General features: G+C 43.0%; 1 protein-coding gene across 5 annotated transcripts in view; it reads right to left on the reverse strand.

The window, feature by feature from the left end:
• KIF13B (kinesin family member 13B) overlaps positions 1–27,544 on the reverse strand; it is a 121,445-nt gene that overhangs the window by 23,580 nt on the left and 70,321 nt on the right. For 3 of the 5 annotated variants that reach the window (XM_063422946.1, XM_063422929.1, XM_063422937.1), the window contains exons 15-36: positions 26,467–26,553; positions 25,622–25,815; positions 24,494–24,704; positions 22,408–22,570; positions 21,276–21,422; positions 20,706–20,855; positions 19,910–20,038; positions 18,526–18,696; positions 17,388–17,545; positions 16,242–16,374; positions 15,188–15,322; positions 12,633–12,662; positions 12,026–12,125; positions 11,591–11,717; positions 10,238–10,293; positions 9,180–9,304; positions 7,887–8,063; positions 6,280–6,372; positions 4,990–5,142; positions 3,999–4,076; positions 3,452–3,505; positions 2,585–2,605 (exon numbers count right to left, since the gene is read on the reverse strand). In XM_063422946.1, the coding sequence (XP_063279016.1) occupies positions 2,585–2,605; positions 3,452–3,505; positions 3,999–4,076; positions 4,990–5,142; positions 6,280–6,372; positions 7,887–8,063; positions 9,180–9,304; positions 10,238–10,293; positions 11,591–11,717; positions 12,026–12,125; positions 12,633–12,662; positions 15,188–15,322; positions 16,242–16,374; positions 17,388–17,545; positions 18,526–18,696; positions 19,910–20,038; positions 20,706–20,855; positions 21,276–21,422; positions 22,408–22,570; positions 24,494–24,704; positions 25,622–25,815; positions 26,467–26,553 (2,692 nt within the window). The remainder of the gene's footprint in view (positions 1–2,584; positions 2,606–3,451; positions 3,506–3,998; positions 4,077–4,989; positions 5,143–6,279; positions 6,373–7,886; positions 8,064–9,179; positions 9,305–10,237; positions 10,294–11,590; positions 11,718–12,025; positions 12,126–12,632; positions 12,663–15,187; positions 15,323–16,241; positions 16,375–17,387; positions 17,546–18,525; positions 18,697–19,909; positions 20,039–20,705; positions 20,856–21,275; positions 21,423–22,407; positions 22,571–24,493; positions 24,705–25,621; positions 25,816–26,466; positions 26,554–27,544) is intronic. The other 2 variants (XM_063422960.1, XM_063422955.1) reach the window with 1 other exon arrangement.

Consider the following 27,544-nt stretch of genomic DNA (forward strand, 5'->3'; position numbering starts at 1 on the left):
TTTCCTTGAAGTTGACAGACCATTAAAATGCAGCCACTGGGTAAGAGAAATGAAATAGTTCTTGTGTTTTATTATTTCAGCAGTTCAGAAAAGGCTTAGGAAAAGGTGACCACGGAGCACTGGAATACAAGCAAACAGCTGGGACACACAGCTGGGACAAAAGGCACTTGTTCTCATGAACAGCAGGATTATTTAGGTTCAATTTACAAATCTTCAATTTGCTGAAAAAAACCTCTGGTTCCCAGAAAAACCTGCAGGTTGAATGGCACCATCTTGTCTTAGTTGGATTTTGAGCTACAAATACTGGGCCTTTGGGAAAGGAAGGACAACTGTCCAAGACAAAATGCTTCTTGTCAGAGGTGTTTTAGGAGAAACTGGTGATGTTTTTTATCCATATGTGATTTAGTCTGATCTGTAAAACACCTCAGAGGTGCCTCTGATTCATCGAGTTCAGTCAACTCAATTTTAAAATTACATTTCCAACAAAAGCCCCCTTGAACATGAAAATTCACCCCCTGTACCTGACACCACGACTAAGACACTCAACACCCCTGCACCACCTAATGTGCAAGGAGAAATCAAACTCATCTCACTCTCCCCTAACGAGATCTGCAGTGATAACAGGAGTAAAATTGCCTTTTTTTATTTAAGCAAGCAGCCAGAACCTAGAGGGGAGTCCTGCTGACAATATGAAAGGCCATCCAATTCTTCCGAAGTAAATTCAGAAATTAAAAATTCCAAGTGGTGAATTAAGTATTTCCCAGGAATTCACGGCTCATCCTGCTCCCTGGAATCTCTCTGTGCTCTCAGCACACTGGGATATTCTTTAAGGTGTTTTTTCTCCCCAAAATGTGCCCATCCCACACCTCTGCTCCAGTCCTGGAGAAGGACTTTTCCAGCTTTTCAGGAGGATGTCACCACCCATCCATGTTTTTACTGTCAAAGCCTGCAAGATTAATCCATGCCCTAATTCTTGAAATTCCTGAGCTGCCTGTTGTAGCTGCATTGACACCACCTTTAATTCTTATTTCAACTCATATAATATTCTTGTTTATTTGTTTAATGCTCTTTTTTTTTTTTTTTTTTAAAGAAGAATGAGCCCTGGCTCTTCTGAGTGCTGGAAAAGGGAGCAGCATCCACATTCCAAATTTTACCAGCATGGATGGTGCTTGATATAGAGGAATGAGACTCAGGAGCTCTTTCCACAAAGCTAAAAATCCAAGGTAAAGGCAGCAGGGATGCAAGGAGCAACAATCAGAGGAGAGAAATAAAGAAATGGAATAAAAGTTAAGGAAAGGAATATTCTGGAATGTGCCAAGGGCTTGCATCAATATTCTGCACCCAGTTCAGGTGCTGTTACTGTCCTGTGACTGCTTTTTCCTCGGATACGTTAAATCACTCGTTTGGGATTGGATTATTATAACAAACAACACCCAATTCCGGGTAAAATGACAATAAAATAACAATCCATGACTGCTGGAGAAGGCTTCTTTGCCACCAAACTTCTCAACAAGGGCCAAAGACATCCAACTTAACCAAAACTTTGCCTATCAAGCTGTTCTCAGGTCCTTTATGCTAACAGGGACAGGGCTGATGCCACCAGTGAGCTCTGTGATGTCCCTGTGCTGCAGGGACATTTAAGGATTTGTTCAATATTTCCCTGGGATTACAAAAGCTTTTTCTCACCTTTCTATTGAAACTGGATCATGACAAAATAGTTTGGGCTGGGAGGGTTTTGAGATCACCTAATTCCACCTCCCTGCCATGGGCAGGGGCATTTCCACTCAGCCCTGCCTGGAACCAGAGGAAAGAGAGGAAATTCCAAAGAGGAATTCCCAGTGGGGAGGTGGCACCTCCATGCCCTGAGGAACAAGTGCCTTGGATTGAAGCTCACTGCAAGCAGGGGAGCAGCTCCAGCACCTCAGCTCCACATTCCTGCAGCACAGAGCCTCTGTCAGCAGCCACAGCCATGGCCAAGAGCTGCAGAACCTCATGCAGACCGCTGCCCAAAATTCCAGTCAACCAAAGCTTGGGAGAAAAGGGTCATTCCTCTGAGAGCACTAACACAAAACTAAGGAAAAGCACGTTTTCCATTGGCTCAGTTGTTATTTTAAAGTTGTTTGTTCACAGGAATCAAGAGTTGCTCACAATGAATCATAAAAGGTAGAAAGCCTGAGCAAGATTTGAGAGAAAGTCTCAATGTTCATCTCATCTCCAGGCTAACATTCACTGGCAGATATTGAGATATTTGCTTGCTTTCATGTCTGTTTTTTCATCTGAGAGGGGGTTATTTCTGAAATGACTTCAGCCTGCCCCAAAATCTGTGAGAAATGGCACTGAACTGCCCCAGCTCTGTAAGAACCCATCGGATGCACCCAAGGAGAAAAGTTCTCTGCTTTGCAGCAGTTCACGCTGCATTAATGACAGGATTTCAATGGAAAAACTCGTTTGCTCTGTGCTATGCAAATGAGGCACCACCAGCAGCATCTTCAAAGCAGGAAATGAAAGCGTGTGAGTGAGCAAAATCAACTTTATAGTGAGATAAAATTATTATCCCACTCATTAGGTGGACCTAATGCATTACCTCTGCTGGCACCTTTGGACTCTGAAACATGCAATGAGAGAAACCATTGAGGGCAAGGGAGGAGAAAAACAGAAATCATTAAGAATCTAAACTTTAATTTTTGCTTTTTAAAAAACTTTACAATATTGAAACACCCCACGGTTCTCTCCGAACAGAAATTGCTACAAACCCTTTATCTCCTGCACATATTTTAGCATTCTCTGCATGGATCAGATGTAGCAGATTCAGCAACCAATGCTGGAGCACTACATCAAAATTCTATTATTCTGTGCGACTGCATTATGCATTAAAATGCCTTGTCACCACCAGATCCTCCCCCTCAAAATGACTCCACACTTGCTGGGCAGGAATATCTATCAGGAGGAGATCCTTCAGTTGATCTAGGATTTGGAAAATAAGATTAAATTTCATTTTTCACCTCTTAAAGAAATGTTTTTTGGGTTTATACTGGTGTTTTTAAGGAGTGAAATGGGCTGAATTATCACCCACCACAAGTTTAGGACCACTGGGAGGGGCAGGGATTTCTTCACAGCCTTTATTCTGTCTAGAGGTGGAATTGAACTGACATACAGACCCAAACCTCTTCCTGTATCCCAGAATTTTTCCCTCCACCCAGGTGAAAGTTCTGGAAGAGCTCTAAAGCTGGAAAATGCTCCTGAGCATTCCACAGGGGCTGGGACAAGCCCTGGGAGCTTCCCCAGAGAGGTCCAGAGCAGCACATCCAAACTATTCCTGTCCCAAGCATCCAGGAGCACATGGGGTGGCCCCTTTTTCATAGACATTTTCCATTTATGCTCCTAATCCCTGGTAGAGCAGAGTAATTTCCTTTTTTTTCCCCTTTTCCCCAGGAGATCTGTAGATACTCACCCTGTTACTGCTCAGGTTATAAGGGGGAGCTAAATCCTGGCGGCTTGCAGAAAGCTGGAGGAGTTAAAAGAAGCAGAATTATTTCTTAACAAGAACTTTAAAAAATTCATAACTGTGCCTCTTAACTAGCAAGACCGAAGAGAAACAGTGTTGTGGTTAAAGCAGAACCAAAATCCAAGAAATTAAAGGTGACAATTTAATTCTTGACCTGGGAGGAGCCAGAATTTGACACTGGTTTGATTACCAGTCCTATCAAATTATTTCTTTTCAAACTTTGGGCAGTAGAAGTCTCATTTTTCTTATGCACAACACTGGTACAAAGCTGAAGTTCAGCATATACTTGTAACTTGTTTTTAAATCTTCTAAAGAAAAAAAGAAAAAAAAAACCCTTCAACTTGGAAAGGAAATGAAAAATCTCCAGTGTTCAGGAAAAAAAAGAAATAGAACAGAGAGGTCAAAAAGAAGGAAATTCACTGCTCTATTCCATGGCTCCAGGACCTGAGAATGAAGAGTGGAGCTGCTGGAGATGCCAGCAGGGCAAACTCACCCGATTCACGTTGGGGGAGCTCAGGCTCCTGCGGCAGAGTTTCCCTTTTCCCATCAGCTGCTCCTTCACAGCGACTTCCTGGCAGTCACAGAGAGCAAAAAAAAAAAGCAAATAAATGTATTTGGCAAGACTTAAAGCTCCGATTTGTCCCGGGACAGCTTTGTCTACACAAGCAAAATGTTTCTAAGCTGCCTCGTGGCACCGGCTGTGGTCTGGAAAGTTTACACGGCTAAAATTATGAATGGATAAATTTGAACATCTGGTATTTTGCTGATTGGCACGTGGTAGGATTTTGCAGCTAGTCTTGATTCTAGGAGATGACAGAGATGCAAAAACTAAGGCTCTCTTTCCTAGCTGTGCTCCTATTTTAATCCTTTAAACTAATTATAAACGACAGGGAACTTGCTTTCAATATTTAAAGTGCATCACACTTCCCCATGAATTTATAGTGGGCAGGCACAAGCTCCAGCTTGTTTTGCATAACTTTTCTCTTTGTGCTTGCATAATTTATATCCAGGGGAACAATTTTCAATAAATGCTTCTCTCTCCTGTATTTTTCCTGGTAAACAGATCAAGTTATAGTACTTAAAATTAACCCGATCAATGTCTTTTTTTATTGGCAGGATGGCTTTGGTGAATTCAAAGTAGAATGTGGGCAAAATGACAAAAATTCTACTGGCAATTGCAGAAACTATTGCTAAAGCTTCAGGAAGCAGAAGCTGTCTTCACAAAACTCCTTTTCCTGAACCAGAATTAGCAATGAACAGCTTTAAACCCAAACCCAGCAACCCAGAACTGTTCCCTGAGCACAGAATTCCCAGCCCCGTCCGTGCTGCAGCTGAGCGAGGACATCTCTGCCTCCCTGGATCTTTGCCACAGGCCCATTCTGGGAGGCACTGGGGTGGTTTTTGGGGTTCTTTGGTGATTTGTGTGCACTCAGGAGGATTTTTGGATTGCACACACTGCTCTGAGGGCACTGCCTGCTGCAGACCTGGCGCAGCCGGTCCAGGGTCAGGATGTTCTCCACGGCCAGGACGCTCCGCAGGTACTTCTCAATGTAGGCTTCAGAGTCAGCTGAGGCTGCATCTTCCACGTTTGCTGCCATCCTGGCCAGTGCCTCCCGCTCCTCAGCCCCCTGAGCATCCTGGGGATGGGCAAAAAGAGAGGGCAGCACTTTAAAATAAACCCAGAATCTCCCACAACACTCCCGGAGAAAACACATTTTAAACCACCCGGCACCAGTTCAGCACTGTTCGTCCTTAAGCTCAGGGGCAGATGAGAATCATGGAATTGGGGGTTGGAAAAGAGCTTAAAATTCATCCCACTCCACCCCTGCCATGGCAGGAACACTTTCCACCATCCCAGGTTGCTCCAAGCTCTGTCCAACCTGGCCTTTGCCACTTCCATGGTCCAAAACCTCTCTGGGCAATCACTGCCTCACAACCCTTGGAGAAAAAGGTTTCTTCCTAAAATCTATTTCTAAATTTTTTCCTAATACCCAATCTAAGGTTCTGATGAACACCTTGTGCCATGCAAGCTGCACAGGTGCTCCTGCCACTGTCACAGACACCTCAAGCTGTACGTGGTTATTGTTTTGAGGATTTTTGGGTTCTTCCTGAGAGTCTCACAGCAAGACACTGCCATTAATTAGCAAAAGGGCTGCATTCAGATATTTCATAATTAAAAAGTGCTCGAGCACATTTGGGGCGTTATCTAACCTGAGAGGAAAACAAAATTTCAAGTGAGCTGCAAGAAGAAGAAAAAAAAAGTAGAACATTGCTTGAGAAGCATTTCAACACAGAGTGCAAAATGCAGCAGAACATGAAAGAGCCAGGCAGCAATCAGAGTTTTGGCTCTTCATGTGTTAATGTTTTCACAAGTGCTCTGATGGAGCATCTCTTTGGAAGGAAAGGATTAGCATCTAACTGGGAACATGCTCAGGAATCAAGAGTTGCATAAAGACATTACTGAGAAAAAGCCACTTTGTTATTTTTTTAACACAGATCCTCGTGCTCCCTGCAGCAGGCACTTCACCTGCCCATTTTTCCTCTCTCTTTCCACCCTCCCTCTCTCTTTTCAAGGACCTGAGCAAATAGATGCTCACTCAACAAAACACAGAGTGACACTGCTAAGGCAGAGGTTGCTGCTAAATCAGGCTCCATCTTCTCCAAACCACAGTTTATGCTGGCACCAGCAAGAGCCAGCACGCTCCAAACCATGGGGGAAAGCACAAAATCAGAGGCTCCTGGCCAATCTGAGACATTCCTGGTTTCTTACTCACCTCTGGAATGTTTGAGACTATCTCAAAAGTGACGCCACAGCCAGGGATGGAACTTCGGGGGGACATTCTCCTGAGGAAGCTCTGTGCAAAACCCTGGGGGGAGGAAACACCAGGAAAACGTGGATTAACAGATTCCACCCGAAATAACCACCAGGAAAATGTGGATTAACAGATTCCACCTGAAATAAACATGAGGAAAACGTGGATTAACAGATTCCACCTGAAATAACCACCAGGAAAACCTGCATTAACACATTCCATCTGAAATAAATACAGTTCACAATGCAAGAAGCCCAAACTCCAAAGTCTAACCAATAAATATGTAAGAGCCAAAGATTTCAACTTGGCAAAAATCATTTGCTTGCTTATTGTGGATCCAGAGAAGGATTCACTTCCTTCCTTGCAAGGTGACTGTTTCACCAAGCATCAGCTGCTTTTAGGGTTGTTTTTTTTTCCCTGACAGAGCCCTAGGTAACTTGTCTTGAATATTGACAAGTACAGACATTAAATTCTTGACCAAAGAGATCGTTATGAAGAATGATTTAAGGGGCATGGTCATTGTTTATGCTGACTTGGCGCCTTGCAGGGTTAAGAACTGGACTCTTGAATTAATGCAGAGATGAGTCATTCAAAGATGCTGCTGAGACAAACTCCCAGGAAAGGTTATTGACGGGGGTTTTTAGAAAAACAGGAAGAAAGCCAAAGATTCTGTGTCGAATGAAAGTAAAAAATGGCATTGACTAAATCTGTAGAAAACAGAATTGATGAAGACTTCACCTGATTGTGATTATTGGCATGTTCAATTGATCTGTTCAATACAGTCTCCCATTCCATATGACAAAAAATTCACTGTTCCTCCCTTGCTGAGGAAAAGCTTCTGCCTGATGGAAGCTCCAAGAACTGGGGTTCTCCTTCCAGCACTGGGAGTTGCCTACAGGGCATCTGGGTGTGACCACACCTCTCTTCTCTTTGCTCCTGCTTCAGATTTTAACTGCAAGCAGAATAACAATCCAGGCTTTCTGCTTTGTCATTATCACTGCCAGGGGAGGCTGGATTCTCAGACAGTGCTGAACAAACTCCTTCCTCCCCCATCGCTCTCAGGATTTATGTTATTTTCAGGGCATGATGCTGCAAATGGAATGACAACTTCACTGCCTGCCGTTTATCAAACACCCTGCTCTCACCTACACATTGTTGTAAGAGCACCAGCTGGAAAACATAAAGGACCAAGAGTGATTAACTCTGGTGAATTAACACAAGGGATCCCTCCTCCAGCTACTCCTAGTTGATTTTTAAATACCTGGAGGTGTAAATACAAATGGTTAGCAGCAATATAATACAGGACTGGGGAAACACAGGAGTTCCTTTATGCAAAACACGAGGAATTAACTCCTTCTTCCACTGAGAAAGCACTTAGGGGTTGAGAGAAAAAGAAATTTGTCATACTCAAATGAGAAACAAGCTGTGTCACCACCCACAGCTCAAGGGACACCAGGGAAAGGAGCTGGCAGCTCAACGCCTGGCCGGACGCCGCCGATCCGGCTGAGGAGTGGGGAGAGGAGGGAGAATCTGAATTTTGGGGAGTGGGGAGGGCTGCAGGGCTGCACCTGTCTGCCGTAGACGTTGACACAGATGCGCTTGCGCAGCACCAGCTGCATCTCTGCAGGGTGGCTGAGCTGGACCGTGGCTCTGACAATCAGGTAAACCCTCTCCTCCGCCGCCGTGCCCTTGCTGAGCTGGATGCAGTCGTGGACCGTGGAGTCCCACGAGGCTTCTGCTTTCACCTGCAAAAAAAAAGAAAAAAAATAAAATGTATCCTCTAATAAGCATAATTGGGTGTATAATTAACTGTAATTAATTAAGCATAATTAGCAAAAATACATAATACATAAATTTTGAGAGTTGGTTTCTGCGTTTCGCTCACTGAGAAGAAAAAATCCCCACGCTTTAGAAGAGGCCATTTAAAAATCAAGATCAGTTTGGCAAATGAAGACGTTGGGATTAAAAATGCCAACTTGCTCGAACTCTGGAACATTTCCTCTTGAAAAAAGATCTTTGAATACCCAGGATCATTGCAAATAAACAATAAAATATGCAGAAGTGCAGGACCATTTGCCCTAATTTATTAAGATAAACCAGAGAGCAACAGAGATTGCAGTGGAAATCTTCCATCACGCCACAAAAATTCTCCTGCCTGTAGTTGAGAAATAACTTTGCTGAAGCCTTTCTAGCAATACAGCAAAAGCTGCAATGTTTTCCTCTTGCATGTTAAAATATAAGTATTACTGAAGATTGAAATGGTTTATCTTCAAGCCTTAAGAAAACTGGCCTGGTAGGCAAATTTCCAGACTCTAAATACAAATAAGGACCTAAAAGAAATCCCTAACAGAGCTACCAGGAATAAAGCTCCTCTTAAAAACGAAGAAGTTTCAGAAAAAAGGAGCAAAATTTTGAGGACTAAATTAAGTCAGAGATTCTAAACCTAACAGTAGAAATTATAAACTAACAATTGTGAAGTTGTGAAATTATGAGTTATGTGTCAAAATGGAGGATAATGAGTGTAGCAATGCAGAGGTAAAAATGTTAACAATTAAGACTGTTTGGTTTGTTCTTTGTTTGGGGCTTTTGTTCTCTCACTTGCTCAGAGGTTTTGCTTTGTTAAATCCAAACTGAATCTCAGGCTTTTGGAATGCCTGGGTTTGGATGAAGGAAGATCCTCGAGTTTTACTCTTTTCCAAGTCATGGTCACACTCCTCGTGAATATTCCTTGAAAACACAACTGCCCACAGGAGAAACAAGTGCTGTATCATTCCTATGACATATTTGATGTATTATTTTCATATGTGGACATATAAAAAAAATTAAAAGACTAACGTTGCCTGGTCTGCAGCTTTCCTTACCTCACTGTCGTGATGCTTCACAATCTGCAGCTCAAAGAATTCCTCCTCCTCCTCTGCCACCAGAGTAGCATCCCAGCCTCCTGCCTCTGGGTCATCCAGGTTATCCTGGGAGCTGAAGTCATCAGCTGCAAACAGGAGGGGACGTGGAGGGTGAGGAAACACAAAGCAATCACCCTTTTAAAAAACATCAGAAGTCACGAATTCACATTTTCATCCCCAGCTTGGCTACTTAAGACTTCACCTACAGAATGAAAGCTGTTCCACTTTAAAAAAAAAATCCTATTTCTGTACAGAAAGTGTGCACAAAGATTTGGGGACACAGATTCAAATGTGCCTAATAAAGGGGAATCTCCCCTGTGGCAAACACCCCTTCCTTGCCAATCCACAGGTGGATTTTCAGCACTGAGCTCATCTGGCACTAAATATGTGGTGCTGTCAAGATAAGCTGCTGGTTGAACAGGAGAAAACACAGTATTTTTGGGTCATGACTAAACAAACCTTTAATCTGGGTTTTGAGGAGCTCAGCCTGTCCTGGCTGGAGTCCCTCCCATGAATTATTAACCAGCTCCTCTCTGAAGCCACTGGAGCCAGGGATGTGCTGTCCCAGGGACACAAAGCAGCAGTGGCAGAAGATTGGAGCCCAGCTCTCCTCACCACAGGCTGTGTCACCTCCCCTTCTCATCCAAATGTTCACCCTCTTCTAAACCTCCTAACAAGGATTTAATTAACTGATTGCTCCCTGGACTGCTCTGGGGCTGTCACCTTCTTGGTTCCAGCTTCCCATCTTTGGTAGGAGCACATGACATTGTTCAAACTGGATCTTGCATTGGGATGCACTGAAACACGGGATTATTAAAACCTGTGGTTCCTTCCACACATAATACTGTTTATTTTGAAACATTAAGCAACATATTTCAGGAAAATATGGGCACTTCTCCAATTAACCCACCTGCCATCCCAGGCTTTTGGTAATTTTAGGAGCTTGCTTTAATTCTGTAACATCACTGGCTGGACAAAGTTCATTTTCTAATTACTCTGCCACCTTAAGGACCACTTACCATTCAAGTCAAGGAATATGACAGGAATGTGAGTTTCCATACCAGCCACAGGAGTCCTAAAATACAAGACAGGGACAGTGGTGGCATTTAAAGTAACAGAGATTTACCCAGCCCACGTCCCTGATGATCCAAACCCCCAGGACATTGCATTCAGTCTGCAATTTTTAGCCAGACTATTGATAACCTTGGCCAACCTCTTTATTTTAATTTACTGCTGCAGAGTCCAAGAGACTCAAATAAATCAGTATTTCTTTTATATCAGCTCTCTTAGAATTATTATCTTCTTTGACCTCTGCTTTCTGAAGTGTTTTCTCTCTCTTAAATGCTAATAGCAAAATTAAGTTTATTTACTCTGACATACACATTGATGAAATGCAAAGCCCTAGACTTTAGTGATGGCAGGGAAATTGGGAATCAGAAAAGCCAGGCTCAAAGTTTTTAAACTAACAGTGATGCTGCCACTCCACACAGTTATTAGTCTTCCTTAAAAAACACATATTGAAGAACCAAAACTGAAGGATTTAGAGTGGACAAGAGCAGGCTGGAGTCTCATGTAATACAAGAAGTGCTTGAATCACACTGAACATTTCCTCTGGTGCAAACCAGATTCTTCCTGGAGCCAGTTTCCTGCAGCTCCAGTGTTTTCAAATCTAATGAAACACATGGATGTGAAAGTTGATGTGTTTCCATCAAGAATTCAGTATTTTTTATGTTTTAGATCTGACAAACTTCAGCTTAAAACCCCATGACACTCAATTCCATCAATAAATACTGCTAGAGGTTTGCTCAGAGGAGATATTCAGGAAGCTGCAAACACCTGAAGAGGAGTTTGAGGTGAGACAACCCCGAATCCTCATCTGCAGTTGTTGCTCTCAGCTGATCCAGTCTCACTCTAGTGCTCTCTACTATTTTTAATGCTCAGAAAATTACATGGAACACTTGCTGACTAAACAGAGTTTGTTCTCAAACCAGGAGTGCAACAAAATGCTCCTGGAGATGCAGTTTTATGATGAGGGGGCAGCCTTTTAAGTGAATGCACTAGGTAGTTAACATATTAGCTAATTTTTTTAAATGGCGAGTGCAGTGGTAATAAATATCGATTCCTTTTTTCAGAAGGTTATAATTACCCCCTGATCAATAACAGCATCGTTTACCAAACAGCATTTCTGGGTTTCAGAGACACAACCTGATCAAACAATTTAAGCAAGAGGCCTAATTTTAACAACTTTGCTCATGCAGGGTACAGAGGGCAGATTGAGGAGAGAAAAAAAAAATAAACACGGGCACAATCCAAAGGCAGGAATGGGCTGTGCATCATTTTTACATCCCTCCTCTGGGGATGGATGTTCCTACCACTCTGCTGGAGCTCCAGGAATGCCACTGCCAGCTGAAGGAACCATCACAGCATTCCTTTCCTCTGTCAGGGTGAGCCTCATCTCCAGAAGCTGCGCCTCCCGATCCGCGTCGTCCTCGCTTTTATCTGCAGGCAGGACGTCAGTCAGGGCACCCCTGGGTGCTCTCCTTTTGTACCACCCATGGCAGAACAAACCCTGCTCTGCTCACAGCCCAGCACACCAAGAAACACCCCAAAACAACAATTTCATAACAACCATTTCATCAAGGCTTCTCCAACTTTACCCTCACCCCCCAAAAAACCAAATTACTGCTGAGTTCGGAGATCCAGCTCTCCACGAACATCTTTTCTAAACCTGACAACATATTAAGATAAAAAGTGTGTGCACATCTCTCAGCTTTTTACTGTTATTGCCTTTAAGAGCATTTCCTTACCAGGCTTCCCCACGAGTTTCTGCAGCTGCTGGTCGAGGTACTCCTGGCGCTTTGTTAAGGCACAGAGCCACTTCCGACGGAGCCTCTCCAGGTCCCTGTCCTAAAAACGGGGATAAAAACATTAAATATTGTCCCCAGGAAGGTTCCCTCACTCTGGTTTGGGCATTTTCTCAACCCTTCTGCTCATCCTACACCCAAGCACAAGATAAGGAAGACACATCCAAACCCTTCAACTTTCCACATTTTTTAAAGTATTTTTCCTTGCCAACTCTTTGGCTTTTTCTGTACTACACAGCTGAAAAATCCTTCATTTTATACAATTCTTTGCCCCCAAACTACTCCAAAACTCACCATTGGAGCTGGAAACCCCAGTCCTCACCACTCCCCTCAATGTTTAGCAGCCTCATGTGAGGAAATCATCCCTATCCCACACCATCCCACTGTTATGGCATTTGCAAATGTGCCCTTAATATATCTCTTTCAAGTGCTCATGTCCTTTAAAAAAACCTCCAAACACCTGAGTATCCTTAAGAATGTTCAGTTCCTCCTCTACTATGCTTTCATCTGAAAACTTCTGCGTTTGTAGGAGAGAATTTTAAATTTTTACCTGGTAACTGTCCATTTCATCCTCTTCTTCCTAGGCCAAAACACACAAAAAAAGCCATTAATTTTTTTTTTGATAGCAGGAAACACGCTGAATGCAAAAGCTGTGACTATTTTAAGCAATATTAACAGTCTTACATATAAATAAAAGTCTGAGTTCAGCAGTGGCATGGTCACAGAATTAAAATCCACTGAATCCCAAAGATTTGCTGCAGTCATCTCATCTAAACACCAACCAGAACAATCCAGTAATTATAATGGAAAAATTCACAGGAATGTAACTATTAGAAGACTTAATAATTGAAAGAAAGTGGAATACAAGAAAGAGACAGGAGAAACAGCTTCAAACCTTTTGATCCTGGACAGCAAATAAAAATGCTGTTTTACCTCTAAGATTTAAATGGGAATGTTACAGCAAGTGCTGAAAAATCCAAGTTTGGTACAGATTCCCAAAATCCCAGAACTCTTAAGGTTGGAAAAGGCTTTTAAGATCATTGAGCCCAACCTTCAAGCAGCAGCACCCCCATGGTCAGCACTGAACCTCAAGTGCCACATCCACGTTTTTTCCACACTTCCAGGGATGGGGACTCTGGGTAGCTGTGCCAGGGCTGGAGAGCCCTTTCCATGAAGGAATTGTCCCAAATATCCAACCTGAACCTCCCCTGGCATAATTTAAGGCTGTTCCCTCTCATCCTGACCCCATTGCCTGGGAGAAATCCCGATCCCACTTGGCTGCCCCCTCCTGTCAGGGAATTCCAGAGAGGAAAATTCCCCCTGGAGTCTCCTTTTCTCCAGGCTGAGCCCCTTTCCCAGCTCCCTCAGCCTCTCCTGGTGCTCCATTCCCTTCCCCAGCTCTGTTCCCTTCCCTGGACATGGTAATTCAAACAGCAGCCACACCAGGAGTGTCAATGCAGACTTTCAACCTTTTATTCCCATCATTTTCTGATGGCAGGCACCACCTTTAATTCTCATCTTCATCCCAAGCAGAGCCACTTGCAGTGAGCACAACTTCCCCTCCTCACAGGGAATGCAAAAGGAATGAGGGCTCCACTCCTCAGGGAGTTATTACTCACCTAGTTAAGCAATAACGAGCCACCAGAGCCTACTTTTCTACCTTAATCATGAAAGCAAAAACTTGGCTAAGCTAAAATTAAAAAGCCATAGAGAAGGGGCATTTCCTCAGTTCAAGGTCTTTAGAAAATCTTTCACATTCCAGAGATACCTGATTTACCTGAGGTAAGAGAAATGATAATAAGGGACTAAAAAATCCAGGTGCTGATGTTCAAAGCCTATTATAAGCGACGGGTCTCATAAAATCTGATTTTCAGTGGCTCTTTCCAATGGGAATTATCAGTGTCAGGCACAACTCTTTGGTTTCTCTCTCTCAAGTTGAGTTTAAGTCTTTCCCCTTGACAGAATGTACAATTTGGGGATGGCCAGCTCTGTGAGATAAGTCTGGAACTGGTCAGTGGATCAGGAATTCACTGGGGAATAAATGAGGTGAGGCAGAGAGGATGCTCCACAGGGATTTGTCCCTACAAAACAGGCTGGAAGGGGAACTTGCAGGGTGTGGGTCAAGAAAAAACTGCAAGAATCAATCAGTCTGTCCTGGGAGAGAAACTTGCTTCATTCAGGAGCCTCCTGGCTTTACAGGAAGGAAATGTGGGGTATCAGGGGCTGCTGGGGTGGAAAAACTGCAGGAAGAGCCAGCAGGAGCCTCATGGGGAATAACAGGAACAATCTGCCCAGGATGCTGCTGGAAAGGTGGAAAAAATCCCCCTTTTTGTACCCAAAATGGGAAAGGATTGACTTGGTTAGGAGACAACAGAAACCCCAAGTACTTCAGAGCTCAGAGGAAAAGCCTTCCTGATTAGGCAAAAAAAAGGGAGCAGACATGGATTGAATCATGTGCTGTCAACAGGAGAAATGTTTGGGACATCTCCTGCTTTTCAATTTAACAAACAGGGCAGCAAATCAAACAATTTCAGAGACTTCTGCTGCTGCACCAGATTTTGGCTTTGCCAGCTCCAGGGAGTCACTGAATTCTCATTTATCTGTTGTGGGGGAAACAGAAGTGCACCAGAAACTCAAAGGAGCAGTGCAAGAAGACAAACCCTAAAAAGAGAGGGATACACGTGGGATGCAGAGTGTGAGATTGTCAAACAACTGCCCAATATCTACTGTGGGCCACAAGTGCTTCATGGAATTCTAACATTTGTAACTGGACACTGTTTAAATAGATTATGCACTGGTTTATTTTAATTTTTAATTGGAATATTTCAATTAATTTTTATTTTCAATACTTACTTAATATTGCTTTCTGTGTCTAATACTTGAAGTAAAATCTACAGGAAAAACTCCTAATGGATTTTAGGAATGTTTGCATTTTCTTTTCTTCTTCTGGTGGTGTGTTAAGGCTGTGCTGCTCTCAAAGATGGAAAAAAAACCCAACCAAAACCAGAAGAGACACAAAACATCTTACAAGTGTCATTTTTCCATGGAAAATGATTCCCTTTATGCTTTCCAGCTCTTGGAAACAGTAAATATTCAGAGTTTTACCTGATAATTTTGTGACTTGACATGTTTTATTTGAACACAGCCAACGCCGACAGATAAAATGGATTCCTCCATCAGTGGCAGGGTCCCAGATTCCTGCACAGATTTCACTTCAACCTGGATTCGTCGAGATTGCCCCTGTCCAAAAGAACAATTTGAAATGCTTCTTTAAAAATAAATTAATATATTGAGTGCTGAAAATTTAATTCCAGAGAGACCTCTACTGGCAGCCATTGGCAGGGAGTATAATACTTTTCTTTTGGGAAGAACAGAGTGCTGCAATCCCAATGACCCAGTGTTCAAGAGATCCCTCCTCCTGCTGCAAGGATTTATATTTAAAGAGAAAAAGAAAAGCTCAGCATCCAGCAACTCCCCAGTTTACTTTTCTGAAGGGTTTTCAAACATACTCCTCCCTTATAGGATTTTATTTTTAATACATCTGAGGGCAGGAAATGGGATCTTCTCCCCAGCTACAAAATAGTCTGATTTGATGAGCTACTGGAGTTTCAGTGAACTTTTCCTGACTCTGCTCTCCTTGGCTGAAAATTCTGACCTACTGATGGTATCAGTGCAGCAAAGCTCTTTAGTAAAACTGTATGGGGAAAAAAAACCCCTGTAAATAAAAAAAAGAAAATTAAAAATCAAAAGGGTTGGTGAGGCCAGAAGAGCAGCTTGAATCCAACATTTACTGATTCCTCGTGTTGCTTATCAATAACTCATCATTTAAAAATGTGAGCTGTCCAGTCAGGTATTAACAATTTAAAGCAGGTAGAATTCAAAGAACAAAGGAGTGCTTGGCTGGAAGGATCAAATAAAAAGGAACTCTGGGCCTCTTTAAAAAATAATGAATTTCAGTGGAGACTGATGTCCCCTCTGCCAGGTGCTGGCACAGGACAGAGCAAAAAGGTGACAGGGAGGGCTTTGATCACCTTTAAGCTGAGTTTTGCTGTCTCCCACAGCGTTTTGTTTTGCACCTGAGCTCGAGGCTTCCTTGCACACCCTGGCCATGGAAAGCAGAGGTCCCCAGGTGATTTTTGCACAGCCTGTGCCACCTCACCTGTCTGAGCTGGAAGATGCCTCCTGTGCTGACGTCCCTGGCGGGGGTGACCTCCACGGGACAGTACTCCCCGTTCTCATTCAGCTCCAGGATCTGAACCCACAGCTCCACTTTGCGGGTCACCTCACTCCACCTGCACAACAGGACACACACTGCCTTGTTGCTTTGGTTTTTTGGCTGTTTTGTTTCTTTTTTCCCCAAAGAAAAAGGAATGAAAACATCAAAACTGATGAGCTGAGAGTGCAGACTGAAGCAGCAACAACTGCTGCAATAAATGCACCGTTTACAGGTAGCAGCTGTGCAGTGCTCCTGAATTTTCCTGACAGCTGTTTTAGTCAAAGATCAGAAATAAACCTTTTCCTGATTCCAATCCAAGCCCCAATTTCACATTTAAGCCCTGGTCTCAGCTCCTGCCACAGAGGCCCGGTGTTGTCAGGGCAATCAGAGTGAGATGGAAGACAGAAAAATGAAATGTGACATTGTCTCACAAGCTCTCGAGATTCAGAGCACTTTCCTGACCTTCTTCATGTCACTGCCTTCTCTCCAACCCTTCCCACAGCTTAATAAGAACCAGCAATTTTTGTAGAACTCCAAAATTAAAAGGGATAGAGGTGCTCACTACTTAGCTATCAAACACAACTCACTATTTTAGAGCATCCTTTTCCTCTCTGTCGTATTTCCCTGATTTTTATTTTAAATTTCCATATATGCAGCTTAATAGTCAACATAAGCTTAAGCTGCAAGTAAAAAGAGAAGTAACTGCCAATAAATTAAGATGCAGAGCTGCCTTCTAACTGAAGAGGCAAAACATCTCACATTGAATAAAATGCTGCTGCAAGATTACTTTGGGGACAACAAATGGTGCCAGCAAACAAACAACTCCCCCTGCAGTCTGAATTACCACAATATTGCATATTTATCCAAATTGAGGTAATAAGGAATAATGCTTTTCCAGTGGAAGCACTACAGGGATGGCATTTCACAGCCAGGAATGAACTGGAGTCAGTTCAAAATCTGACTCCTTACCCAAAACCTGCTTCAAAACTGGGCACCGCAGCTGCTTCTTTAAAAAAAAAAGAAAAAGTTGCTTCTAAAAAAAGTGATTTTCCCCAAATTCCAACCCAAAGATGTGTTTCCCACACTCACCTGTCCCGAAGGCTGCGTGTTTTGGCCTGAATTATTCCCAAATCCCACAGGGCTGGGTTTTTGCGGTCGCCGCTCTGCTTGTGCCCGTAAACCTCAATGGCCAAAGCACCATCGTAAAGATGCTCCATGAAATCCTCAGAAATATTCACAGAAACCTCCTGGAAGGGACAAATCAGTTGGTAAATGTGACTACACCACTCAGGCCGGGAGATTTTACTGCTCTGATTTTAATAAAAGCATTTATTAAAAATCCCCTTGGTTCCCAAGACACAATCCAGGGTGAAGGAAGTGCTGCCTCAGTTTGTAAAATCAGGAGGCAGGTCAAAGGTATGTGATTTTCCAAAGATTAAAGCCTGTAATGAGCTGAAAAATGACCACAGACTGACGGAAGCCCTGAGCCAATGGCTCAGGAAAATAAAATAAATCAAAGCATATGCTGTAATGTTCAGAATCAGAAAATCAAAACTCATCAGAAGGTGTTACATCCATTTCACAAATGGCAAGAGGAATAAATTGCTCAGTGTGATAAGAAATGATAGAACACGGTGAGGGCTGGGGTGATTTGGCTGGGATTCATCCAAGCTGACTTTAGAAGTCTCTTTTAAAGATGCCTCTGCTCAGCTGCTCCAAAGGCAGTGGGAAGAAAGAGTCTGTCCTAAATAACCTGTTCTGAGCTCTAACAACCCAACTTCAGCATCCACAGCAGCCCCAGGTCCCAGAATTGGGACATTTCTCTTCATTTCATCAGGGTTTGGAGTGATCAGCCCAGTTACTGACATCAAATATCCTCAGATAAATATCCTTCATCCACAGTGAATTTTACTGTGGAGAAATTCTAATTCAAGTTTCTCTGATGAACTGATGTTTTCCTTTACTAACCCACTTCACCTTCAGTAATTTTTGTACAAATGAACAGTGCACAAGAATCAAACTTAAATGGACTCTGAAGACGTTTTAACTTCTTATTAAAAAAATATAAGTGTATCAACACAATGAAATTAAAAATTGTCTTAGGGCATCATGAAATATAATGTGAGAAAAGAGGCAGATAAAACTACTACACAAACCTAAACCTTCTTTTTTTTTTTTTTTTGTGCCTGCCCAACAGTTTAATTAATAAAACAGAGAAATAAATTACATTGCAGTGGTCAAAGACAACCATGCACCGTGGCTCCTTGCTGATGGAAGACTGGGAAGGATCCACCTCAGGTGCAACAATAACTGGCTCCACTTGATCCCAAAATGTGTATTTGCAGAACACAAAGTTGGACAGGTGCTGTGGCAAACCTGTAGCTTGAAGTATTTTAATCTGGAAAGGAGGTGAGAAAAGAAATGAAAAATTTATTCATCAGGCATGGAGTTAAAAACATCACCTGACAGAACAATGTTTCACTGCAAAGGGTTAAAAAAGATAAGATAGCAAAGCAAAAACAATTTAGCAAATGAAATTTCTGCACTGATACTCATTGGAGACAACATTTGGAGTGCAGCAGTGAACACAGTCACTAGATGTCACCAGGCTCATATTTCCTGGAAGGGACATTCTGCTCATTTTTAATGGTGAAATGCACCAAACCCATTGCAATTGAAGAGGATTACAATAAAAAATTCGTTTTCCAGTGGCTCCTTTATGCTCTAAAAATCCTGGGTTTAAGATACTACTTGTTCTTACTCTGTGATGCTGGAAATAACCCAAAATCAACCCCAGAGAATGCAACATCAGCCTGTCCCCTCATCAAATCAAGGCCAAATAGGAACAGAATGTTGAGAATTCTCATTCTGATCTAAACAAAGCCATCATATTCATCACATATTTCATAAACTTTTATTCTCCGTTTGTCAAATTAAGACCAAATGAGTTGGACTTCTGCAAAAAATACCATCCTCATGATTGGGCAGGAATATTTTTTGCCAAAATGCTCCATCCTGCTTATAAACACTGAAGCTCTATGGGACAGCATAAAAAGTGTGGAAAAAAGCACAATTTCTCCCAAATTGTTCATATTGTCCAGAAGTCAAAGGCTGGGGATGGCTCCCTCTAATGTTTTTTGCCTTTCTTTTCTTACCTGTAGCTTGTAGTTTTAATATAACAAAGAACTGCTAGTAAATACTTTCTACTAATTTTCTTTTTACTACTAACAGTAATAAACACACTGTACATATTTTGTGAAATATTTAATCTTTAGAGAAAGAAGTATTGAGAGAAGAAGAAATATTAAGAGATCATGATTCCTAGAATGATGGGAGTTTATCAGATTCTGTGACTCTTCTTGAATTGGATATTGCAGTGCCAATCCTAACAAAAATCTTCCCTGGATTCCATGAAACTGCCTGGGGTGAGCCTTTGGCATATAAATGCAATTAATGAAAGGAATGAACTCCAAGTCATGATCTTGTGTCAATTCCAGAAACAAAATGAGGTTACGACGAGATACCCAACTCCCAGAAGCCCAGGATTTCTTTCTGACTCAGTTTGGGAAGAGAAAAGGTGGCTCAGAGGTTGGGACACCTCTGGAACTCACCCTGCAGACAAGTTTTCTCTCCTGGATGTCGTTCTCACTCGAGTAGTCAGGGCTGTCCTCACCTCCCACCAGCCTGTCATCGATTTCCCCGCTCACGCGAACGACTTCGACGTGGAGACGACCTGAAACCTGGCAGGACAGGAATCAGAATTATTTGTGTGCCAGCAAACAGTGACAGGTTCACCCCTCCCAGTCTGTAAGCAGCCAACTTTTTTCCTTATTTTATTTTTATTCCTATTTTTATTCCTTTTTCCTCTGCTCCTGCACTCTGCTTTTGTTGCACCACAGGAAGAACACTTCGGAGCAAGAATCAAAAAGCCTTTTTTGTAAAAACCATGAAGAAATCAGCTGCTGGGTGACTTTGGGGAACAATCTCACCTTCAAACCAGTCTCTGGAGAGTCTGCAAAGTGCACACTTGATGCTGACCATGGAGAACACTGCCTGGTGTGCTCTGCTGCCTTTGAAGTTGTTCTTACAGAATAAATTTAAGAACCTATTTTCCTGATAGCAGGCAGTGAAACCAGTGGAGTTTTAGCTCATCCTAAGGATTTATTTTGGGCTTTTTCCTCTCAGGAAGGTGCTCAGGAAGCTTTCTCCTTTCTCAATCACTGGGATTCAGAGCTGTCTGAAAACTCCAGTCAAATATTATGGGATTTACACAATTCCACACTGTTGGTGCAGAACTTGTGCACATGAAATTGGAAATTATCTGCTCCATCCTGATAGCAAGATCCACAGGCTGTAATCAAACAACTGAGTAAGGATAGATTATAAAGATTATAAAGAAAGACAAACCTCTCCCTTCTGATTGATGATTGGAACTGCATATTGAAGCTTCACATCATAGAACAGGCACTCAAGGAAAACATTGGCTACTCCAATAAGGCTGTGGTTTTCCTGCTCGTCGTAGAAGGGATCAGCTCTCCTGAAATAAGCTCTCATCACCTGCAAGCAAATCCAGAGTCCTGTCAGGAAACCAAACCTCCCCCAGGAAACACTTTGCAAAGTGGTGCACAACCAGCCCAGTGAAAGAAAAAGGGACTCAAGCAAGAGGCCAGATTAGATAACCGGAAGAATGGAAATGAATTTTTCTTTGGGTAAGGCCTGTTCTGAGCAAGTTCTCCTTAATTCTGCCAGATTCCTGAACATGAACTGCTCTTGTGTTACCTGCTGCTTCCTGTTGTGTGCTCCATTCCCTCACCAAACTATGCAGGATAAGGGTTAATGAAATGCTCAGGATCAGTTCAGTGCCAGGAAAAGCAAAACCTCAGGGAAACTCAGCTCTTTGCATATTCCCACCTCCACCCAACAATCCTCCTGCAAATGCAGCAGGAATGTAATTCCAGGAATGTAATTTTTACTTACTGGATTGTCTTCCTCACAGTCTTTCCATTCCTGGTAAAGGTCCCTCATATCCACCAGTCGATTCTCCAGCTTTTCCAGTGACCAGATCTGTTTGCCTTTCCCTTTCCTCCTCACCTGGATTGCAGGCTCACTCAGAATTGCACCTCTCTGCCATTGAAGGGATGCCAAGAAGGAATTTGTGTCACAACAGTGAAAAAAGAGTTTAAAACTAACACAAACTTGGGAGTATCTTTGGGGAAAGTCTGTTCTCTTTTTTTATTCTGGCTTGAGCAGCCAAATCGGAGCGTGACAGGCTCTGAGTTCAGCTGTCACAGTGGATTGGTGTCCACTTTAACTGGGAGGTCTAATCACAGCTACAGGCACTGGTTTCCATGGATTTTCACCTTGCATAAGTGTTAGAAATGGGAACGTTTAAGTATTTCACAAATATCCTCAAGTTACAGCAGGCCCGGAGTTCCAGCTAAAATTACTACTGCCTGCAACTTTCAGCTAGTGCAGACACTTAACCCCCTTTACCATCCTGTTTCTGGATGTGTCTTCCCCAGAAGACGGCGAGAAAAACTTCAGAAACAACTGACAGAAGTGATAATCCTGGAATAAAATCCATCTATTGTATTAGGATAGGTTGAGTATCACCAAAATATTGATTTGGCTTCAGGAAATAACACCAGCTCAGGCATCCAGCCTGAGGCACGGAAATCTGGGTTCAGATCCCTCCTTCCAAAGTTTCTAAGATGCCTGGGAACAAACAACCCAAATCCTCTCTGCTCCAGTTCCTCCCTCCACAACAGGGATGGCAGAACCTTTGCAGGATGATGCAAAGCCAAAGGTCCTCAAAGGGAAGGTAAACACTTGCAACAGATGTTACCCAACCTGCAGAGACTTTGTCACTCTGCAATGGCAGCAAGGGGGATCTTCAACACCAGGGGAAAGGTCTTGCACCAAAACATTTCTCTTTTAAGGCACATGAGAGCATTTTCATGGTATAAAATAAGATAAGGATATAGCAGAGATGTATTTAACACCCATCAGTGGAAAACTAACTCAACCATTACAGCCAGAGTAAAAGAAATCTCAACACTGAGGGACAAACTTAGTGAACAACCATTTAATTCAGTCAGGGTGGCTGTACCTTGCTGTTGGCATTAAGGCTTGAGGCTGGGATCTGGAGGGTCACTTTGTACTCTGTCCTCTTGTCCAGCTCCTCTCCGATAAAATTGGCTTCTCTCACGTACAAATTGGCTTTAACAATCTGCTCTCGCAGCTTCCTCAGGCTGTGGGTCAGCATTTCTTCTCTGCAAGAATGGGATTGGGAAGGGGAGACAGGGAAAATCATCAGGTTTATGATGGAAAGTTGGAACGCAGCAGCTTAGCACAGTCACTTTATGACTGAAAGCAAAACAAATGGATGAGGAGGCGACTGGGAGCTTGTGGGTGAGGATTAAAGAGGGAAGGGACAGGTGACATTTTACTGGGGCTGCTACAGATATTGGACAGATGAGCCCCTCCAGAAAACCCAGGAGCAGCCTCGTGTTCACAAGGCCTGGGCTTCACCTGGACTTGTGCAAAGGTTTGGACACTGCCCTACACAACATCCTTGGGTCCCAGCTCTTGGGTCTGGGGCTTCCTGCATCATCTGCATCATCTCCCTGACTTGGAGAGAGTCCAGAGGAGGCCATGGAGATGTTCCAAGGGGTGGAGCCCCTCTGCTCTGGAGCCAGGCTGGGAGAGCTGGGGGTGCTCACCTGGAGAAGGATCCAGGGAGAGCTCAGAGCCCCTTCCAGAGCCTAAAGGGGCTCCAGGAGAGCTGGAGAGGGACTGGGGACAAGGGATGGAGGGACAGGACACAGGGAATGGCTTCAAACTAAAAAAGTGAAGATTTGGGTGGGATATTGGGAAGGAATTCCTGGCTGGGAGGCACTGGAACAGGTTTCCCAAAGAAGCTGTGGCTGCCCCTGGATCCCTGGAAGTGTCCAAGGCCAGGCTGGAGACGGCTTGGATCAACCTGGGACAGTGGAGGGGGTCCCTGGCCATGGCAGGGGTAGAACTAAAAAGGCTTTCAGGTCCCTCCACATCAAAATAATTTTATCCTTTTTAACACAAAAATCAGGTGTATGAAATCACATTCCAACTGAGGGAAAAAAACCCTACCCATATGAATTTAACAATACAAAAATTAGGATGCTGCTGGCTTTGGAGACTTGTCCATGCATCTGCTGAACAGGCAACTATTGTGTGGCTCACTCCAGAGTTTTCCCTCCACAGATTTGGATGTTCCACGTTACAGAGAAAAGTTTATTCAGACATGACCCACTTGCTCACTGGCCTTCGTGGCAAATAAGAGAGAGAGTGGCAACTGTGCAGCCCAGGAATCTGGTGCCACAAAACATCCCAGGCACACAGCTAGCACCCTGTCAGGCTGTCTGAAATATTTTTTGACTTCCAAAGTTGCTTTTCTATCACTATATATTGGATTCGTATTTTTCATGACAATGTCTGTACCACGTTCATTTATTTAGGGTTTCATCTTCCTCCTGCAGCTGCTCTTTTTGAACCAATAGTGAAAAAGATTATTTAGGGGCTGAAGTAAATAACCTCAGTGCCATTACCCAGGAAGGGGCAGAGTGGACAGTGACCCCTCTGTGGTTATTAAATGGTTTTTACAGTGATCTGGATTCAAATTCTTTCTATCATCCTCTTACTGCCTTTTTTTATTTGCATTCTTCTGGTTGCCAGACCCTGCCCAGGTCAGACAGCTGACGAAAAAGAACCTCCCAGCAGCTTTCATGACTCATGAAAGAACAAATTCACACAGGAGCCTCAAAATTTCATCCAATCACCCCATCTTTACTTAAATTTGCTGCCGATCAGGACAGAGCTCCTCAATAACAAAGCAGGAACTCATCATTTCTCATATTTTCTACCATTTTAGGTCTGGTTATTCTGGAGGTGTCCAAGGCCAGGCTGGATGGGGCTTGGAGCAACCTGGGATAGTGGAAAGTGTCCTCCCCATGGCAGGGGTGGAACTGGATGGACTTTGAGGTCCCTTCCAACCCAACCTGTTCCATCACTCTGTGATTCTCAGATAAATATTTTGGCCGTGTCCTCCGCGCGCCCTCACAGAAATCAACCACCAATCACAGCACAACCAAAATCTCGCCAAAATTCCCCGCAGAAATTTGACTGAACCCCCCTGAAGGTCACGGGGGGTCACCCACCTCTCCTCTGCCCACTGCCTGAGGCGCTGCTGGGCGCTGGGGGAGTGGAAGGAGAACCTGTCCATGCTGCGGAATTGCTGCTTCTCGGGCGAGAGGCGCCGCCGCAGCTGCTCCAGCTCGTGCTCGTACATCAGCCTCTGCCTCTCCAGAGCTGACCTCTTCTCCTCCTCGTGCTGCTGCTCCAGGCTTTGCAGGATTGACTGCATCGGGTCTAGGCAGGGTTTGAAAACAAAGGAAGGGCTCCAGTGAGATCCACGAGGAGCGTCCTGGATGGGGGCAGGAGCATCGCCCTGGTTTTGAAGACTTTTCTAAGCCTTCTGTAAAGTTCTTCATATTAGAGTCAGAATTTTTACTTTCTCTCAGTTTGTACTCTAAAACAATGTTTTGCTAGCTGTCTTTCATTGTTTACATATTTTTAGGTGAGAAGAAAAGGTTGATTGACAGTTCGCTTGAGCAATGTGGTCTGAGAGGTGGAATTCCATCCTCCAACCCACAGGCCCCATAGCAAATGCATAAAATTGAGTTTTGTAAATAAACTCATCCCTTGTCCTGCTTTTCTCACCAGCCTGTCCTTGTGTGGTTTTTTTTGTGCCATCTGTGACACACAGGTCTAAAAGAGGGAGACTCTAGGTTTTGTTGCAGAGTGTATTTAAAAAGTGCTGCTGAATTCTGAAGGAAAACAAATATTTACATGTTTACAAATGATTTAAGAGAGTTAAGAAAAGGGAAAAGCCCAAGCTGCTGGGAAGAAAAAAAAAGGCCTCCTGTTTCCCAAAATAATGTCATTCTGGGACATAAGACCACAAAAACTCAAAAACAGGGTTTCAGAGACAGAAATCACTGCAGTTAATGCCTGAGTGAGACATAACACAAGAAAAATAAACAGCCAAGCGAAAACACTTTGGTTTGAGACTGCAATTCCACCAGCATTCCACTTCTGGCCTTCCCCTCAGCAAGCACTGCCAAACCAAACATTCTGCCATGGTTACTTTTCCCTCCTCGAGCACAAAAATGGCTGTGATGAGTCACTGACAAGAAAAACTCTCCAAAAGGAAGTTACAAGGGGAAAAAGCCTGTGGTTATCCTGATATTTTGTACACATTTCCAACACTTTTTGTGGCTCCTTACCATTGCTGCCAAGAGCCTTCATGGTGACCTCCATCTGGGCATACTCGTAGCTGAAGTTGATCTCACTGGACACCTCACTGGAATTGTCTCCATCTGCATCCAGCTGCTCCACGCTGTTGCTGCACTTCATGGAGTTGTCCCGCTCCTCCTCCTCATGATCTGCCTTCTTCTTCTTCTTCTTTGGCAAATTCAGCCTTTAAATAAGAGGGAAATGTTTAAAGGACTGTTAATTGCTCAGCTCTGAAACGCAGGGTCGCTTTTAAATATTGTGAAAATTCAGCAGAGCCTCCAAATCAGGTGATTTTTTTTCCCCTTTCGGATTTTATTGATCTCTTGTGGGTGCAGTTTTCCTCAGGGCAAAAACAGGAGCAGAAGGTAAACTAATTAATCCATTCTACATTCTCATAATTAAGTACCTGATACTACCAATAATACAGTTTAGATAATCATGACATTTTTTAGTTATGCTACATCCAAATAATTTAGGGGCAATAATGAAGTGGAATAATAATCTCACTTTTTTTGTGTTGGTTCTGCTTTTAAGAATAAAATAAAGCACTGAAATTCAAGATTATCATTCAAACCCACTGATTTTTGAGGTATTTCAGAGGGTTTCAAAGCACAGTCTTGACCAGAAAACATCTACCAGTGATCCTGTCTGACACAGGAAGGTCACAGAAATGGCTGGGACGAGGGGGACAGAGAGCACAGTGACCTTGGAATAAGATTTAGCAATAAAAACCAGTCCAACATCAGCATTGCTTTTATAATCCCCATCTCTCCTCATACCTTAAGCCAACACAAAGTGGGTGCCAATTTACAGTTCCTTTAATGATTTCTGTTACCTGAAGAAATGGTTGTTTCCCCACAGGATTCTGTCTCCGTGGTGGAGCTGGATGGGACACACGACAGCAGAGCCATTTACAAAAGTCCTGTGAAAAGGCAAAAATCTGAAGTAAATATATTTTTGTAAAGCTTAATTTCTTCCTCTCCCAGTATTACTTTCATACTGCAACAAGTAAAGGTAGAATAAGAGATTTATGGATTGCAAACAGACAAAATATTCCCAGAAAATTCACTTATCTACCCAGTGCTGTTTCTCACACGCTTCAAATTCAGCTTCTTTTGACCTCTTAAACTCATGAAGTTTAGTACATTTAGACAGATATTATTACAGCTGTGTCTGGGGAGTAAAATCAGAGCTTAAAAATGAGCAACCTGAAAAAAAAGTCAATAGAGCATTTGCACACTGCTCTGAAATACAGACACAAAATAGAAATATTTGAATAAGGCAACAGACACCTTTGCTATACGAATAGCTTAAAGGCACTAATTAAAATAATGAGAAACTTCTTTTATTTCAGAGTGAGTTTGAAAATAGGATTGTGAGATAACTCAAATTTCAGGGAATCTCAGGTTTTCACCCAGCCCAATCTGCTCTGAGCAGGGTAAACGTGAAAAGTTTGAATTTTGTGCATTAACAATAAATTATTGCAGATGCTGACTCTGCATGTCATTTTGTGATCAATGTGAATATGCCAGCTGCTTCTCAAGTAGAGCTACTTAATTGAATAAAGCAACAAATGCCTCAGCAGCTCTTTGCATATCAACAGATTTCCTAGAAAATTAATTCAAATTTTGATAGGAGTTGCATCTACACAGCTGCAAATCAGTGAGTATCTGCTTGCTGAAAGCACACGCAATTTACTCATCTTCCCTTTGAAAATTTGGGCTACAAACACCCTCCCTGAGAGAAATCTCACTGGGATGGAACAGGAGTTGACAGAGGAACAGGTGACAATTAAAATGTAAAAGCAGCATACAAGAAGCAGAATTTTTCTTACTATGAAGTTTGCTTTCCAAGTATCTTTGTGCTCATTACTCATAAAATACTGGATAAAATGACAGCTATCAAACAGCTGT

This window comes from Prinia subflava, chromosome 2 (assembly GCF_021018805.1).
Source record: "Prinia subflava isolate CZ2003 ecotype Zambia chromosome 2, Cam_Psub_1.2, whole genome shotgun sequence".
Lineage (NCBI taxonomy): Eukaryota > Metazoa > Chordata > Aves > Passeriformes > Cisticolidae > Prinia > Prinia subflava.